General features: G+C 34.2%; 1 protein-coding gene across 1 annotated transcript in view; it reads left to right on the top strand.

The window, feature by feature from the left end:
- ANKRD13C (ankyrin repeat domain 13C) overlaps nucleotides 1–19898 on the top strand; it is a 91162-nt gene that overhangs the window by 31987 nt on the left and 39277 nt on the right. The window contains exons 3-6 of the mRNA XM_043876598.1: nucleotides 4271–4375; nucleotides 10677–10762; nucleotides 11916–11961; nucleotides 17271–17337. Coding sequence (XP_043732533.1) covers nucleotides 4271–4375; nucleotides 10677–10762; nucleotides 11916–11961; nucleotides 17271–17337 — 304 coding nt within the window. The remainder of the gene's footprint in view (nucleotides 1–4270; nucleotides 4376–10676; nucleotides 10763–11915; nucleotides 11962–17270; nucleotides 17338–19898) is intronic.

Here is a 19898-nt window from a genome sequence, read left to right on the forward strand (position 1 = left end):
AAATTCTTTTGTTAGTTTAAGTTCATGTGTTTATGTGAAACATGATTTGTAGGAAATTTAATTTAGATTTTAATACTACATAAATTGCCCACCTGATGCTAAGAGCTGACTCATTGAAAAAGACCCTGATGCTGGGAAAGACTGAAAGCAAAAGGAAAAGAGGGCAGCAGCGGATGAGATGGTTAGATAGCATCACGGACTCAGTGGACATGAATTTGAACAAACTCCAGAAGATAGTGAAGGACAGGGAAGCCTGGCGTGCTGCAGTCCTTGGGGTTGCAAAGAGTCAGACATGACTTAGGGACTGAACAGCAACAACAAAACTGGAGACTCAAAGTTTTAGTTAGTTATGCTGTTTATTTCCTCCGTACAGAGAAGAGACTCACTCAAGTAACTTTTAAGTAAAGAGAGATTCATTAAGAGGCTATATATTAAATTCAAGCTATGGGGACTATCTATGTCTCAGGAAAAGTAGTAACAAAGATAGTTTGGGAGGTCAGCAATCATTTCCCCCTTCCTCCTGTCTCTCCCCTCCCTTCTTTACTTCCTCCCTCTCTTTCTCTTCCCTTCCTTTCCTCCCTCCCTGCCCGCAACCTTCCTCCTTCCTTCCCTTCATATATGTATGTTTATCTATCCATCTATATCAATCATCTTGTCTGTTTCTTATGGTGTATCTACTGTTCTTTATTTATATATATATAGTATTCTGGCTTTTCTTGATTGATTTTTCTCTGTTTATTGAAACTGACGATGACCCAAAATAACTGTTCTAAGTTCCTAAATCTTGAAGGCTTTCTGATTTCAGTGTTCTCCACCAAATAGTTCAATTTCTTAGGTTCCTGAATTTCTGAACAGAAAGTTTGATTGGGCTAGTTCATCTTCAGCCAAGTCACAGTGATGAGTGACTAGCGACCTCATGAACTGTGTTTGGAATATGTAGTTAGTCATATAAAATTAGCTTTAGTGAGACTGACTGGGAGAGAGTTGGGGTAGAGGAGGGTATCAGGAATGCAGAGGAAGAATATTTAGCAGGACTATTGGTAGGGCAGACCATGATAGTCATCTCTAGTATAGCTACTTTGGTGAAAAGAAAGATACAGTTGGCTAAATTTGACCAATAAAGGCTCATACCTTCTTTTGAAGAACATTGGATCAGAACTTTAGAAAATAACTGAAATGTATTCATTTACAATGTGCTAGATGCTTTTTCAGGGCTTTATACATGTTTACTTATTTAACATAGCAATCATGTGAGGAAGATACTATCATTGTCCCCATTTTACAGATGAAAAAAGTTAGCTCTGAGATGTTAAGCAACTTTCCCAGGGAGAAGTAGCAGAGTTTTGACTTAAACTTGGAGTATCTTAGGTCAAAGCCTGAATTCCTAATCATTATGGTGACCTGCATTGCTCTGTTTTCACTGTGAATCATTTGAAAAGAAAATAGTCTAAATCAAAGTTAGCTAACATGTAGCCTGCTTCTCTCCTGTCTTTGTGATAGTCATAATTAATTTGATACCATCTAATTGCTCTTCTAAATTTAACAGTTTAATAGTAAATATAGATTTATCAGAATTTTAATGTGAAATGAAACATATTTACTGTCCTAGGTCCTAATTTTTGGTGGAGGAAGTTTTGCTATGTTTCATCATAGGATTTTATCGGTCTATTCAAAATTGTTTCACAGAACATTTGTTTCATGGGAGATAATTTTAGAGGAAAATAGTGATTTGGAAAATAGTGGCTTAATACATATTAAGCAGGTTTTTTTTTTTTTATTGTGAACCTTCTTAGCACTTTTGAAGTGCTAATATTCATTGTGACATTCTGAATTGGAGCCTTCTATTATAGAGTCATTGTTCCCTGTAGTTATTTGGTATTTTCTCTCTTTTACAAGTATCTTGAGAAACTAGAGTTTTTGGGAAACACTTGGTTAGCTTATTCATGATCTGCAAATAATATCAGTTTTTGCTCTTCCTGAGTCCTTTTCATGTAGAGTAGGTACAGCCATTAATATACCTATCAATTTATAATTTTCCATTTACATTTTTCCAGTTGTATATTCTTTTTCTACTTTTTCCTATTTGACCCTTTAATATTTTTGGCATTTGGTTGCATAGGCATGAGACTGAAATAGATGGTGAAAGATAAAACATCTACCTTATATTTAATTCTGTACAGCAATTTTACATTCTACCACCGTTCAGTCTGTGCTACTCTGTTCTCTTTTATCTTCTCCTTTAGAGATATGTTGTGTCTTTAGTGGCTTCATTGTTGAAGGGCACTTTTTGTTTGTATACATATTTGTAAACACAGTAAAAATTCCCAGGGCATTCAAACATTTGTTGATTGAATTAGAGATACCCTACAACTTACCCACTTGTATTTACTTCTTTCACTCATCTTAACCTACTGAATAACCTGTTGTTCACTAGTGAAGTCTTAATTTTTTCTGAATTTCTGGTGGATATATTGGCCAAGTTGGCTAGGAAGATTTTCACTTATGGATTTGAGTTGAAATGGAGAAGAACATTATTTAAAGGAGATTTCAGTGTACATATATTTTTATATACTACTAGCAGACTTTCTTAAACACCTTTGTGAAATTTCTGTATTTGTTTTACTTACTTAATATAATTTCCTGCTAGTGTAGATATTTCTTCTATTACTAGGAATAGTGCTAATACCATTCTTCCTCCACCTCAGCTCACTTGCATTACAACTGTCATAACACTCTTTATTTCCTTCAGAGCACTTAACATTATATTTTTTAATTTACTACTTAATTATATTTTAACATAATATGTGAGCTCTCTGATTATCTTTCTTCTCACTGCTTATATCTAGGACCTAGCACTTAGAAATGGCATATAATAGGCATTGATAAATACATGCTAAAAGACTGATTGAATGAATGAATCATTCATTTAGGGAATTAAGTTGGATAGCTATCTTAAACTTCCCATGAGCCTTGTTTCAGATGTTTTGCTGCATGTTAATATGCTTATTATTTTTAATTTAAGAAAAATTTCCTCAACCTATACAAAGGTATATACCTTAGACTTTTTTTTCCTATTATAGAAAACTTATTCATGTTGTCATATATTATGTTAGTTCTTATTGTAAGACTTGGTTCAGATTACCACATGTCCTCAATGATAAATGTTGGACCTGCCCCAGCCACTGAGTTGGAAACAGCAGGTATTATATAGATAAAACAGTTGAAACCACAAAATCCATTGATGAAGTACCATGTAAATTAATTTTCCCATGAATAACTGGAAATGTTGACAGTGATGATTTAAAACCACCACCCCTAAACTTACCAGCTAAGATCCAAGAGGCTGAGATCCCTCAGTGCATCCTAAAATATTCAGTGTTGAGAATTCCCTGGTGGTCCAGTGGTTAAAACACCATGCTTCCATTGTAGGGGGTGCAGGTTTGATCCTGGTTGGGGAACTAAGATCCTGCATGGGAAACTAAGATCCTGCATGCTGTGTGACCAGCCCCCCAAAATCCAGTGTTTTGGGAACTTTTGTCCTGATCATAGATTTTTTTTTTTTAATGTAATTATCCTGCCTCTGTGGCAGTCTTCAGTGTTCCTCAAGTTTCAGCAGGCAACTGTGCCTGGGCTGGATGGTGAGCCAAGTATGCCTTTTTTAAAAATTACCTTTTTTGATTATTTTATTACCTTTTTACTTTTTTTTTGGTTACTAGAAAGACTGTCTAGATTTGTCCTTATAAACAAGTTTTTGTCTCCTTTGGGTATTTTTTTGAACCAAACAAGCTGTAAAATTTGAAAAATAAGGGCTTATGGAAACATCAGTGATTTTTTTTGCAAATACTTTTTATTCCCCTTGAAATAAATAATGAACTTTCCATTTGACCTTGCAGATAGTCCTCTTCTGGGTCTTATTAGTTAGTAGAAGTTTTTATGTAAATTACTTTTGAGTTTCTTGGGTTATTTTTTATAATATGGAAGCATTCTTAAAATATCCTTGGGAACAACTATTAGGAAACATAATATTTTCTTTGCAGAGAGATCCAGTTTATTTTTGGGGACTAGAATAGATAATTCTTGAATCTAAGGATTTGAGATAACATGGTTAGATACATAGGAATTTAAAAAATTACTTAATTCTCTATAGTACGGTGCTTATTTCATAGATCTGTTTATATTAACTTGATACCTTGAATTTTTACATGATTTTTTAATTTAGAGATTCTGAAAATTGCATGATGTTTGATATTATTACCATTCTATGTTTCAGAATGTGCCCATTTACTTTTGGCTCACAATGCTCCAGTAAAGGTGAAAAATGCTCAGGGATGGAGCCCGCTGGCGGAAGCCATCAGTTATGGAGACAGACAGATGAGTAAGCAATATGAATTACTATTGTTGCTATGTATTCTCAAAACATGAAATGATGCATTTGACACATTTTTCTTTTGGTGTAACTTTCCATACTTTGAAAAATTTGCAGCTACTTATAAACTTATGTATAAATTATTCTTGACTATATATATTACCGTGTATATATAAATGTACCTAAATAAAATATTTAGACATACAAAATTATATTAGTTTCAGTTGTACAATATATTGATTATTTTTGTGTATTGCAAAACAATCACTGCAATAAATCTAGTTAATACCTGTCACCATACATAGTTACAGTACTTCTGTTTTTCTTGTGATGAGAGCTTTTAAGATCTACTCTTTTAGCAACTTTCAAATATGCAGTACAGTATTGTTAACTATAGTCATCATGCTGTATGTTATATCCCCATGAATTATTTATTATATAACTAGATGTTGGTACCTTTTGATTCCCTTTATTTGTCTGTTCCCCAAATCTGCCTGTATACTATGCTCTAATTCTTAACTATACTGAGACCTAGTTGTCTTTTGTCTCTCCAGGAGTTACTCATGGTTTATACAGATATATATATATATATATCATTATGATATATTTGTGTAAGAGTAGCTTTAGGATTCTGTTAGCCTCTGTCTTATTTTTGTAGCACATCAAAAGTTAGTTTGGAAGGAAAGAGAGAGCCATGTGTGTTGGTTTGCAACCTTATCAGGAACTGATAGTCTTCATTTGGCTTTCAACTTTGTATTTTTTTTTCCCAGCTCATTAAGTAGCTAACTTCTCTTACCTATTTTCAAAGTGGTCCACTCTTTTCCTTTGCAGTACTCAATACACTTTTAAATAGTTTTTGTAAAAATTCATTTTTTTAAATGAATCATTTTTTAAATGAAAAAAATCCTTTTTAAAAAAATTAATTAATTTTAATTGGAGGCTAATTACTTTACAATATTGTAGTGGTTTTTGCCATACATTGACATGAATCAGCCACGGGTGTACATGTGTTCCCCATCATGAATCCCCCCTCCCACCTCCTTCCCCATCCCATCCCTCAGGGTCATCCCAGTACACCAGCCCTGACCCTGCCTCATGCATCGAACCTGGACTGGTGATCTATTTCATATATGATAACATACATGTATTCAATGCTGTTCTCTCAAATCATCCCACCCTCGCCTTCTCCCACAGAGTCCAAAAGTCTGTTCTTTACATCTGTGTCTCTTTTGCTGTCTCACAGTGTCTTTTCCTCATAGTGTATCATAAAAGCTTTGTGAAAACTCAAGTCATCAATATGTTTCAGAAATGAAACATATTTCATTTCTGGCACCTAGAACAGTGCTTGGCACATGTATTTGTTCAATGAATTAATGAAAAAAATTAAAACTGCAAGGAAGATTTGAGATTAATCAAGAATTAAAATTTTTCTGAAAAGTATTATATTAGATTTTTATTTATTATCACTCTTCTGAGATGCTCAAAACTTTAAAATATTTTTTTAAGGAAGGTAATGACATTCATTGTAGAAAATTATTGAGGAAAAAAGCTGGTGACTTTTTGGTTACTTGGTGACTCAGTTGGTAAGGAATCCATCTGCAGTGCAAGAGACCTGGGTTCGATCCCTGGGTCAGGAAGTTCTCTTGGAGAAGGAAATGGCAACCCACTCCAGTATTCTTGCCTGGAAGATCCCATGGACAGAGGAGCCTGGCAGGCTACTGTCCATGGGGTTGCAAAGAAGTGGACATTATTCAATGACTAAACCATCACCAATGACATTTGTTGTAGAAAATTAGGAAATTTTTAAGGAAAAAAGAGTAATAATTTCACCCAGTGATGACCATTGTTTATATGTTATTATATTTTCTTCTAGTTTATTTTTCTAGTCATGCTATTTTCCTATTTAAAACTCTTTAAAAATTCTTCTTCTTAGGATAAAGACCAAAATCTTTTAACTTGGTTTATCAGATCTAGTATGATAATGTCCTTTTTTCATCTCCATCCTTATCTTGTTCTTTCCACATGGTTTCTGTTTGTCAGTTACTGACTTTTCAGTTTCTCATATTCATATGTCCTTCCCCTTTTGCCCCAGCTCCTCATAATTCTTCAGATCTGTTCAAATATAAGGAAGCCTTCTCTGCCTGTATACTATGCCAAAATGCTACCTGTCACTTCCATTAAGCAGTAAGCTTCATTAGAATAGGGGTTGTCTGTTGTCTCTTAAGTACCTAACATGCATCAGAAACATGGTAGGGATGTGCAATTAACTTTAACGTTGAGGATCTCATCTTCATTGAGGGAGAGAGACCAATGAATATTGTGCAGCATTCTGAAATATTCACAAAGTACTAGAGGGAAGCACATGAGGGAGAAAGTAATTTTGGTTTTGACAAGGTATTTGGTTTATTTAAGCCGAGTCTCAAATGATTTTAAGAGTTAATAAGGCAGATAAGGACATTCTAGGGCTTCCTTGGTGGCTCAGATGGTAAAGAATTTCCCTGCCAGTGCAGGAGACCTGGGTTCAATCCCTGGGTTGGGTAGATCCTTGGAGAAGGGAATGGCTACCCACCCCAGTATTCTTGCCTGGAAAATCCCATGGACAGAGGAGCCTGATGGTCTACAGTCCATGGGGCCGCAAAGAGTTGCACACAACTGAATGACTAACACATATGCAAGGACATTCTAGCCTATGGGAGCAGAATGTGTAGAGGTGTGGAAATGTAAAGAACAAGGCCCGTTTTAGGGAACAATGTATACTTCATGTGGCTCCCTAAATGAGGCTATGTGACTACCATAGTGAAGGCTTCTTTCCCATTAAAGGAGCCGCACCGACTGAGATCTGCTTTATGTGCTTTTCAAGGTTTTAATCTCTAGTCACTACAAAACCTCAGAAGACTTTAAGGCAGGACTGACATTATTAGATAAACCTGAAGGCTTTTTAGTTGAATAGGGAGACAAGAGATTTTTAGAAAATCTTTAAAACAAGTGTGGTAAACTTGACTTAAAGAAGAGACAGTGTTTACAAAAGTAAGGGATAGATTAGAAAGAGAAATGAAAGAATCAACAGTGGTTGATTGTCTCTTGGATATGGATAGTAATGAAAGGATTTGGAGTAATTCCAAAGTCTTTATCATGGGTCAATGGCTATCTCAGTAATTAATTGATATACAGAAAATAAGGAAAAGAACAGTATGGGTTTTAATTAACTCGGGGTTAGGTTTGTTGATTTTCTGTAGTACATCCAGGGTGCTCTGCTGTGCTGAGTTGCTTCCGTTGTGTCTGACTCTTTGAAACACTATGAACTGTAGTCTGCCGGGGATCTTTGTCCACGGGATTCTCCAGGCAAGAGTACTGGAGTGGATTGCTGTGCCCTCCTCCAGAGGATCTTCCCAACCCAGGGATCGAGCCCACGTCTTCTGCTGAGCCACTGGGAAAGCTCAGTATATCCAGGTAGAACTCTCCAAATACAAAAAGGGAAATAGTTAGACTGGAGCATAGAAGGAAGTGGGAGGTAGAAGGTACACATTTAAGTGATACTCAGAGCAGTAGGGTATAACTCCAAAGGCGTTAGACACACAAACTGGAAAATTTAAAAGTACTTTATATGAGGGAAGAAGGAAAGAGAAATTAATCGTGGTTTATTGGAGTTCTTCATTCGCATCTTTGTGTGAATTCTGTCTGTGCGTGTGTGCTCAGTCGCTACAGTCATGTCTGACTCTTTTTGACCCTATGGGCTGTAGCCTGCCAGGTTCCTCTGTCCATGGGATTCTCTAGGCAAGAATACTATAGTGGGTTGCCATGCCCTCCTCTAGGGGATCTTTCCAACCCAGGGATCAACCCATGTCTCCCGTGGCTCCTGCATTGCAGGTGGATTCTTGACCACTTAGCCACTGGGGAATCCACGTGAATTCTAATACCATCTAAATCCTCTAAAGTGGAGAAGCCACATGAATTCTAAACCATCTAAATCCTCTAAAGCTAATTTTATTTTAATTTTCAGTCACTGTTAATAAGATTCTTATAATATGGGAGTACAAATATTGACTCCCCCAGATATGCTAATAATTTTGTCTGATTGTGTTCTGAGTGTCTCCATAAGTTGATGTTATATTTTAGTGTGAAATCTCATAGAACAGGAATTTCTTTGCACACATCACTATGTTATATGTAGTTGGTGTCATTACATTTTTAATAATATTTGGTCATTTTAGTAATTTTCTATGTATTGAATGTCTTCAGTCAGATATAGTATATTTAGTTGATGGAAACTATATAGTTTCTGCTTTTAATTAAGATACCTTTTCTTTTTAGGAAATTAATTATTTTTGTTCTTTATGTGAAGGGGGATCTGTTTGAATCTGAAGTAAAGGTAGACTGAATAAACATTTATTAAACTATTTGCATTTATAGTGGAGAAGAATTATAGAAAGAATTCTACTATACTTAGATAATATAGTTTTGATATTAAATTATAACAAACATGAAGGTTAGTCAGAGTCATATAAATTTGAATCTGTAAAGAATCCTAATTTATCTAGGTAATTGGTCCTTAGACTATTTGGATTTTATAGACCAGAAAAGAATTTTATTTGAGGATTGATGTAGGTAGCTGAAGTTTTCATTTTAGCATCAGTTCAGTTCAGTCGCTCAGTCGTGTCCGACTCTTTGTGACCCCATGAACCACAGCACGCCAGGCCTCCCTGTCCATCACCAACTCCTGGAGTTTACCCAAACTCATGTCCATTGAGTCGGTGATGCCATCCAACCATTTTATCCCCTATCGTCCCCTTCTCGTCGTGCCCTCAATCTTTCCCAGCATCAGGGTCTTTTCAAATGAGTCAGCTCTTCTCATCAGGTGGCCAAAGTATTGTAGTTTCAGCTTCAACATCAGTCCTTCCAGTGAACACCCAGGACTGATCTCCTTTAGGATGGACTGGTTGGATCTCCTTGCAGTCCAAGGGACTCTCAAGAGTCTCCTCCAACACCACAGTTCAAAAGCATTAATTCTTCTGCACTCAGCTTTCTTTATAGTCCAACTCTCACATCCATACATGACCACTGGAAAAACCATAGCCTTGACTAGGTGGACCTTTGTTGACAAAGTAATGTCTCTGCTTTTTAATATGCTGTCTAGGTTGTTCATAACTTTCCTTCCAAGGAGTAAGTGTCTTTTCATGTCATGGCTGCAGTCACCATCTGCAGTGATTTTGGAGCCCCAAAAAATAAAGTCTGACACTGTTTCCACTGTTTCCCCATCTATTTGCCATGAAGTGATGGGACCGGCTGCCATGATTTTAGTTTTCTGAATGTTGAGCTTTAAGCCAACTTTTTCACTCTTCTCTTTCACCATGTATTGATGTATACATTCTCCACCCCACTAATACTTTTTTTATCTTATTTTATTCAAGGCTAATATTTTCCCTTATGTCAGTAAATGTGACAGATTGATTGAGTTTGCTGGTATGTTTTAGACCTTCATTCTAGTAAACAAAACTCCTGTTACCTAATTGCAGGCATGGTAGTAAGCAGTTTATATTGAGCCTCTATAGTAACTCTTTATAGTAGATTTTACTTGAGATTTACTATAGATTTTAATATAGATTTATTCTTACTTGACAAATGAAAAAAAGAAACTAAAGTTTAGGGAAATTAAATGTGTTCCATATTGACATAGCTAATAAGTAGTAAAGCTGTGGTTTGCACTTAAACAATTTGTCTAAATATCTGTTAACTATTGAGAAGACACTGTGGAGGGTTTCAGGGTTTTTGTTTAGAGTCAGAAGTTCTTTTTACAGGTAGAATAGGGTTCATTTTAGTATTTTTTATGCTATGTTGGTAGTATGTGAGAAAAAGTACAGTCTCAAGTGAAAGAACACATGTAACTGGTAACATTTTGTAGATAATTACATTTTTAGAAAAATAATATCTATTATGATTTTTGAGATTTTCTGTCTTTGAGATCATCTTTTAGATCAATGTTAACAACAGGACATTGCATCATCTGACTGAGGTTGGAAATCTTGACTTAGTTAGATGAAGCCTTGCTGATAATTAAAGACCACCAAAGCTAGTATGACTGGAAGTTGATGTTGAGGTATCTCCTTTCATTTTTTCTTGAGGATCATAACAGCTTTGCCAAAGGTATTATCTAACATATTCATAATATCTGTATTATATCTGTGTGTAATAAGCCAGTAGTGTTTCTTAGCATGGTGACATTTTTTTTTCACAATTTTTTTTGAGGTATAATTAGCAGTCTAACATGGCAAAATTTATTTTAAATTAATTTTTTTTTTAATTTAAATTTTAGTTACAGCTCTTTTAAGGAAGCTTAAGCAGCAATCCAGGGAAAGTGTTGAAGAAAAACGACCTCGATTATTAAAAGCCCTGAAAGAGGTAAGCGGAATTTCTTGACTGATTTTGTACCTGAACTGTAATTGCAAGTGTACTTTTAAGCATTTAAAAAATGCCGTTTAATTTTTTGCTAATTATTAAGGGTCAAGAAATAGTAAAAATCCTGCTTCAATTAAGCAGTAATGACATTAAGAAATACTGATTATAGTGTGTAATTTTATGGGAAGCATTATTTGCTTTGAACTTAGAACGTAGATAAAGAATTAGTGCTTTCAATAAATTAGGTAACAGCTCTAAGAAAAAAGAAGGTAAGTGATAATTAATGGAAGTAATTTTCCTTTGTCCTTTGGATTCAAAAATTTTCTATGAGCAAAAGCCTCTACTTCTAGTAGGGGCAGTTTGCATTTTCTGTATATAACAAAACTTTATCTATCCTACTTCATGGTGGTAGAGCTGGGTATAGTGGTACAGAAAGGGAGAGAGGTTTGTTTTCTTTTTTTTTTCTCTTTATTTTGGATGCCTGAAAAAACTGGGAGAAAGACCTATGACTATGTCTTCTTTTAGGTATGCTATTTTTTGAAATCTCAAGGGATAAAATTTTTTGAGACTATTTGATTAATAGTTCCTTGAACAGTTATAGTTTTTGTTGTTTAGCTTCTAATTTAAAAAATAAAAACATTGTCTATAGATAATATGATGACATATTATTTCAGATTTAGAAAACTTGTGTTCTCACTTTATAGGAAAAAAGTTTCTGTTGCAGTGAGTGATTTTATTAGATCATTATGAGCCTACACAATAATCATTTTAGAAGTTTTTTTTATAACACTTCTAAAGTTATTAACTATTTTCACAATACTACTCATTTTGTTTTGGTTATACTGAGAAGTGGAATATTTATTGATGCAAATTTAAATGCCTATCAGTTTTATGTGATTAAAATGTTCTTGTAAAATCTAGAGTGGTATGTATTTTCCTTTGTAGATAAGTGTAGTAATGTCTGCTATTGTAATATTAAGTAATAACCATATATATATATTTTGGTTCTTTCTCCAACCCCATAATTGAAATTATTTCCTATTTCTGTCTGTATATCTTTACTGATAACAGATTTTTTTAAAGCAAAATGTTAAGTAGGTATAAGAGCTGTTAACTAAGGTATGCATTTACTAATTATACATATTTCATTTCTCAGCTAGGTGACTTTTATCTCGAACTTCACTGGGATTTTCAAAGCTGGGGTAAGAATGTGCTATGTTTTACTGTAAAATATGTAGGTATGCAAAAATGCAAGTGCAAAAATAACTATTATATAGAAATGTTAAAATAACCAATACTTGCCGTAAAGAAATTTAAATATTTTTCATCCTGTTGAATATAATGGTTATAAAACCCTGTGTGTGTATGAATCGCTCAGTTCTGTCCGACTCTTTGAGACCCCATGGACTATAGCTTGCTCGTCTCCTCTGTCCATGGAATTCTCCAGGCAAGAATACTGGAGTGGGTTGCTATTCCCTTCTTCAGTGGATCTTCCCAAACCAGGGATTGAACCCAGGTTTCCCGCAGTGCAGGCAGATTGTTCACTGTCTGAGCCACCGGGGAAGCCCATAAAGCCCTATAGTAATATTTCATTATCCCAACCTGATTATTAACTTCCATAATTATTTTTTAAGGTAAAAAATTGTCTTATTTAAAAACGAAATGCTGGTTCAAATATAATAATTTAATGTGAGGAATTTTCAGAGAGAAGAGAAGAATAACTATGGGATTATTAGATTACTGAATTTAGGGAAATTTGACATACAGTATTTAGATACCTAAATGTGAAGAATTCGGTTAACATTAATTGATTTTGTCTATTTTGTCATCTTTCAATCACTTTTGCTGCTTTATTGCATACTTTATAGCCACTGTCTTAACACACTGTTTGGTTGCACACTATTCCACTTATTTATAAAAGATGTTAATTCCTAGATATTTTTTAGTCATTTTTTATTTACCTCGGTAAGGTAAGTTTTCTCTCTTCCTCATTTTAAACATGAGTCTACTTAGGAAACTTTTGTGTCCAAATAGGAAGTTTGATCCTAGTGACTTGTACTTTACTAAATAAATAACTATCCAAACAACTGACTTTTGGGTTAAACATTTTTTAATGTAATCTGTATATAAATTGGATATAGTGTGCTTATGTGTGTTTTTTAAAGCATCTGAATTAATCTTTATAATATAAACATTTGAATGCTTATCACCAAAATAATCATAAAAATAAATCATAAAATAATCATAACAAATCATATACTGACAGAGACCACTGTGGAGATGAATATTAATATTTCATATGAATATTTTCAAACTCTTTTCAATGCTTATGAACATGTGTTTGTACACACATATAAATATAAATATATATATATATATGTATAGCCTCAACGTTAGTTTTTTAAATGAAATCACACAATTATTATGCATTTTGTCATTTTTACTTAATCTATCATAAATATCTTACATTCTAGTTCATGAAGAAGTATTTCCTTTTTAAAAAAAACAGCAGCATAATACTTTGTAAGATGGGTGATTAAGATGTTTCTGTTTATTTAATCTCCAAATATAAAATTCTAATCCCTAAATATAATCAGTTACAACTTTAGCTTATCAGGCTGGTTTTGGCTCCATCAAAATCACACATACGGGAGTTCCCTGGTGGTCTAGTGGTTAGGATTCTGGGCTTTCACTCCTGTTGTAGGTGGTGGTGGTGTTGTTTAGTCACTAAGTCCCATCTGACTCTTTTTGTGACCTTGTGGACTGTAGTCCACTAGGATCCTCTGTCCATGGAATTCTCCAGGCAAGAATACCGGAGTGGGTTGCCATTTCCTTTTCCAGGGGGATCTTCCTGACCTAAGGGTCGAACTCTGTCGCCGGCATTGTAAGTGGACTCTTTACCACTGACTCTGGCCCAGGTTCAATCCCTTGTGGAGAACTGAGATCCCACAAGTGCCGTGGTGTGGCCAAAAAAACTTACCCAAGATTTTCTTAACTCTGATAATGCTTTATGCTCTATTATTCAGAAGTCCCAGCGTCCTAGAATACCAAAAGAAAAAGATGTAGTAGCATTATGTAATAAGAGAACTCCAGGTTAGATTGGTCTAAAGTCTGGATACTATTTTTTCACTGTTTTTTTTCTATCTATAAAGACCCCAGTCATTCTTGGTGATCTTAGAGTATACTGGCTCTTTAATTGACTGTCTTAGTAACTGTTAGTGTTTTGAATTCTAAAATTGTCACTTTATCTTGCTGAGCAAAATATTCTAAAATATTTTAAAAGTGACATTTCAATTACAATGAACAAACTGAAATGGATATAATTACTCCTGAAATTGCGCATATTATCTGTAGTTGTAAACACATTGTAACTGTTGCATAATCAAGTTTATTATGTAACCACTGAGGTACTTGTTTAAAGTATTGCTTCTGGGACTTCCCTGGTGGTCCAGTGGTTAAGACTCTGAGCAGGGGCATTGGGTTCAATCCCTGATTGGAGAACAGAGATCCCATATGCCCCATGACATGGGAAAAATATAATAAAAATTATTTTTGAATAAATGTATTGCTTCTCTGAGAACTTGACTTTGATGCAAGAAAGTTAGCACATCTGGTTCATTGTTGATAAAGGTTTTTACTGATTTCATGTCACATTATTAGCACCTGATAGTTGGATGTCATCTGTCATTCTAAAAACTAAACTCATTGGCTAGATTTAGTTTAGATGCTTTGGATTAAAAAACATTGGATAATCTCTGTCATAAGATTTGATTATCAAGCTTTTTTCTAGAGTTTAGGCATGCTTCCTCCCTTGTTAAAGCCCCTGATATAAAAAAAAAAAAAAAAGAAAAAAAGAAAAGAAAAAGGCAACCCAGCAATAAGGGCAAGTTAAGAAATACTGAGATCCAGGGCTAAGTTTAGTTTAGTAGTGGAGCACAAAAACTCCACTCTTTCTCCTTCAGTGTTTGGCTGAAAATAGCCTCAGACTTGGTTAATAGCAAGTCTCAAGGCAACTAAATTATTCCAGAGTGAGTTTTTAGGTATAGAAAAGCCTTAAAGTGGAATCAGAAGTACTGGCTCCTGTTTGACATGGAAAATCACGTATTTTTACTGAGCTTCAGCATTTTCCTTTTAAAAGTGGGAGTAGGAATAAGCACCCCACCTATTTTCAAGTCTTTGTCTTGGTGTCGATGAAATGAAATCATGTTTTTGAAGGAAGCACTTTAGATGCTGTAAAGTGTTAAATAATTTATAGTATTATAATCACTAAAAACTTAACATTATGCGTATGGCATGTTTCAACAGAAGAACTAATAGTTTTTTTCTTTATCTCATAATCTACAGAATATCTGTCCTGTTTTTAGGACTTTTTTTTTTTTTGCATATTACAGATGGAAAACATCAGGCCTAGACTCTTCTTAAAATCAGGGAGTAAGTGACAGCAAAGCCAGAATGCAAACTTAGAGACTATTCATTTTTCAGTTCAGTGGATTATACTGCCTTTGGAGTACTGTGTTAGACTCTCAGATACAGTTGAAATAACTTAAGACATAGGGAGCCCAATTGTTCAGTTTACATAGGGGAAGAAAAAGTCATCACAAAATTGGGAAAATGCAAATTGCTCTGTTTTTGGAATGCATTGAAATCTTTTTTTTTTTCTCTATGATATACCTTCTTCTTTTTTTTTTAACTTTTGCTTTTTAATCTTCAAATTTTTTTTCCTCTACATTCCGCCTTTCTTCCTTTTCTGATAAGTGGGTATTGGTGTGTGATTCTCAATTTTGCTTTTGTAGTTTACCATACTACTTTAAAAGATGTAATAAGTTTAAATTAAGTTAGAGTGCTGGCTTCTTGTAATCATCTTTTTCCTACTGTATCAAATATTTAAGAACAGAAAAAGTAGATCTTAATTAATAAGTAAGAAAGACCCTCCCATGTTATCTTTTACTTTAAACAACCAGACACATTGGCAGAGATCACATTAATTAGACCTAAAAATGCTAGTACCTTCTCTGCATCTAATTGGTCAAATAAGTAAGAAAGAGGAGCTTTGATCATTTATATAGATTTATGCCATTATTGGAGAAGGAAACAGCAACCCACTCTAGTGTTCCTGCCTGGAGAATCCCATGGATAGAGAAGCCTGGCAGGCTACAGTCCATGGGGTCATAAAGAGTTGGACATGACTGAAGTGACTTAGCACACACACGCATATGCCGTTATTACTTTTCTTAACTTCTGTTGTTTCATATAAGGAAAAATTTGATTGGAAAATGATTTCTTATGTTCTTTGACCAGGGTAACTTTTAGGTGATACTCCTTCTGGGCTGTAAACTTTTCTTATTTTTGTAAAATAAAAAGTCTAGAAAACTGTCTTTAATTATGTAACCATTTTAGATTGAATAACCTCTAAAGAATTAAAAAAGCTTTTAATGTTAATTAGAAAATATTCAAAAATTTAGAAAACTTTTGAAAAAGTTAACTAAAAACCTAGCCTTTAATTTTCTCCAGGGTCTGTCTTTCTAACCAGGTTGATTTTTATCACCCATTTTTAAAACACTTGAGTTTTATAAAATATACATGTAATACATCTTACACAGATAAACACACACACATACATACACCTGTACATGTGATGAGATCTTTAATTTCAAGAATTTTGAGTTTCACATTCTTTTTTTGGTATATGGTACTTTAATTTTATAACCTGTTATGTAGATTTATTTATCCATAGAATAACTCATCTTTCCTCAAAATATAGCAGATAATGAGTATTAAAAAGCTGTAAGAATATAGCTTATGATATGAATGTGAGCAACACTGGAATGTAGAAATGTATAATTCAATAGTATGATTGTCTTTTAAGAAGTTTAGAACTAGTGTACATTGAGCTTATTGAGTAATCTATGTATTTAGGATTCAAACCCAAATTCAACTAGCTCTAAAAGTGTATTTTTCTATTACACATATTACTTTTCTGGTGTTTTATGCAGTTATATATAAAGAATTAGATGGGATCCAGGTTTATCTGGTTACCCCTTCAGGAGGGTTTAGTTACCAAAAGGCCTTGTTTTCTCACTAACAGTAGCATCCTGCAATATGTACCAAGAATGGCACGGCATTAGTTCTGCTACTCTTATTTGTATTTGGTGGTGGGTGGTGGTGATGGTGAAAGTGAAGTCGCTCAGTCGTATCCGACTCTTTGCGACCCCGTGGACTGTAGCCCACCAGGCTCCTCTGTACATGGGATTCTCCAGGCAAGAATACTGGAGTGGGTTGCCATTTCCTTCTCCAGGTGGTGATGGTAATTACAATTAAATAGTAGATATTTGAAGTTGCTCAAAATTGCTTTGTGTATTATTTTTCAGTGGAAAAATGCTATTTTTAAGGGAAATTATGACAATTTTGATAAAATAATAAAAGGCTACATTAATGTTCTTCTAATTAAAAAATTTATAATGTCTCAGAACTTTAGGTGGTTATTTTTCACCTTTTCTTTTTACCAATACAGTGCCTTTACTTTCCCGAATTCTGCCTTCTGATGCATGTAAAATATACAAGCAAGGTATCAATATCAGGTAAGGTGATTTTATTTTTCTCTTAGTAACAGATAACAGATTTAGAGGAAGCTTTTCTTTCTGTTGTAAAAGCTTATACATGGATGTAGTATTTTATAACTTAAACATGTCATAATATATTCACAATGTTTTATCTCCTTTGAGGTACTAGAGATAAGAAACCAAAGGCATAAAATCATGACTAAAACAAAGGTATTATTGTTCAACTACAGACTATTTAGAAGGCAAGTAGAATGAAGATCATAATACAATACCAAGAAGATTTAAGATGGTCATGCCCCTCTTCCTAGCTTTTTAGGGAATGAGGAACAACATTAGGAGGACCCAACTCTTGTCCTTTTTTACTGCATCCCTTTCCTACTGTTCCCTCCCCTATCTACCCACTCATGCTTCCAGCCATTCATTTATCCATTCTAGTGAATATTTTTTAAGGCTAGTTTTAATTTTCTTCTGTTTTCTTTTTAAATTGATATTTGGATCTAATGGAGAATCTATTTATTTTACTCATTTCAGAATTTTATCATTATTTCTTTATATTAATATAGATGTTATTTATAAATGATCACTTTTTCGGCACTCAGCTTTCTTTATGGTCCAACTCTCACATCCGAGCATGACTACTAGAAAAACCGTAGCTTTGAGTAGATGGAACTATCTATGTTAGCAAAGTGGTATCTCTGCTTTTTAATATGCTATCTAAGTTTGCCATAGCTTTCCTCCAAGGAGCAAATGTCTTTAATTTCATGGCTTCAGTCACCATCTGCAGTGATTTTGAAGCCCAAGAAAATAAAATCTGTCACTGCTTCCATTTTTTCCTCTTCTGTTTGCCTTGAAGTGATGGGACGACCACATGCCATGATCTTAGTTTTTTTTAATGTTAAGAGTCCCTTGGATAGCAAGGAGATCAAACCAGTCAATCCTGAATGAAATCAGCCGTGAACATTCATTGGAAGGACTGATGCTGAAGTTGAAGCTCCAATACTTTGTCACCTGATGCAAAGAGCTGAGTCATTGGAAAAGACCCTCATGCTCGGAAAGACTGAAGGCAAAAGGAGAAGTGGGTGGCAGAGGATGAGGTGGTTAGTTAGTGTCACTGACTGAATGGACATGAATTGGAGTAAATTCTGGGAGATAGTGGAGGACAGAGGTGTCTGGTGTGCTGCAGTCCATGGTGTTGCAGAGTTGGACACGACTTAGCATTGAACAACAAATAATATAAATGATACCAATTTAAGCTATATAGGATGCTAGTGAATATGCCAACTTTTTTTTAACTAGCTGTACCGTGTGGCTTGTGGGATTTTAGTTTCCCAACCAGGGATCAAACTTGGGCCCTGAGCATTAAGAGCGCAGAGTCCTAACCACTAGACTGCCAGGAGATGTCCCCGTTTTAATGTATTCATATTAGTATATTTACATATGTATACATATAATTTTATATGCCTATGTTTATAAAAATTCACAATATTAATTTGAGTATGTAGAGGTCTAGAACTAGAGATGTCTTAAAAAGTTATATAAACTCTTCATTTTATAGATTAGAAAGTTCAGAAAGGTGAAGTGATTTTTATGAGCATAATGCAAATTAATGGCTGAGCCAGGACCTCTCTGATTTACTGTCTTTTTATCATGTGACTTCTTATCACATCACAAGACAGAAATTTAAAGAAAATCAACTGTTTATGAGGTTAATTATTAAGTATGATGAATTATAATGAAGAGATGACCTTTAGTTAGAAATAAATTCTAGGGTAATTATTCTCAAGCAAAATTCTATTGGTTAGGGTAGAGTTTTCTGGGTTTTTCTTTTTTAAATATAACCTCCTCAGATATTGCTCATCATGAAAGTTCTCATGCACATTAAATTTATGGTCATTACAGAAACCTTGGAAAACACAGTATAGATGAAAAAATATGAAAGGACTTGTTAATGATGTAGATTTAATTCAGTAGCCTATTGTTAGCAATATATTATGGATTTCAAAAAATTATTCATCAGTTTAAAAATTTTTAATATAGGTACTTGCCAAAAGTAGTAGATAATTTGGGAGAATAGTATTGTCTTCCATGTGCTGCATTAAAGGTTAGTTTTAGTTCCGTTTGATTCTTAAATTTAGGAGAAAAGGAGCTTCTTTCTTTTAAAAAATTATTTCACATTTATATATATCTTTTAAAAGTAAATGACATGATACATATTACATAATAAATATAGATGATAAAAAAAAACCCCACAAAATGGCTAAGATAGACATAGGAGAATAAGAGCCTGAGAGAATAATTGTGTCAAAGAATGTAGCTTAAGGGAAGCTGCTGTAGTTTAGTAAGACACTGAAGCTTGGGGCTTGCCAGCAGGTGAGCTCTTTACTGAGGTTGAAGGAGTGATAGGTTCAAACTGCTGGTTATCAAAGTTAACTAGAGTAATGGAGAAGCTGCATTTAGGAATGTATGGTAAAGGTTTTTTGCATAGATGAAGAATTAAAAGAAAAACAAGTTTGTTAACCATGAAATAAAAACTTTCACATTTAAATATCATGAGATAATTAGTTCTTTTAAACATCACT

This window comes from Cervus elaphus, chromosome 20 (assembly GCF_910594005.1).
Source record: "Cervus elaphus chromosome 20, mCerEla1.1, whole genome shotgun sequence".
In the NCBI taxonomy this organism is placed as follows: Eukaryota; Metazoa; Chordata; class Mammalia; order Artiodactyla; family Cervidae; genus Cervus; species Cervus elaphus.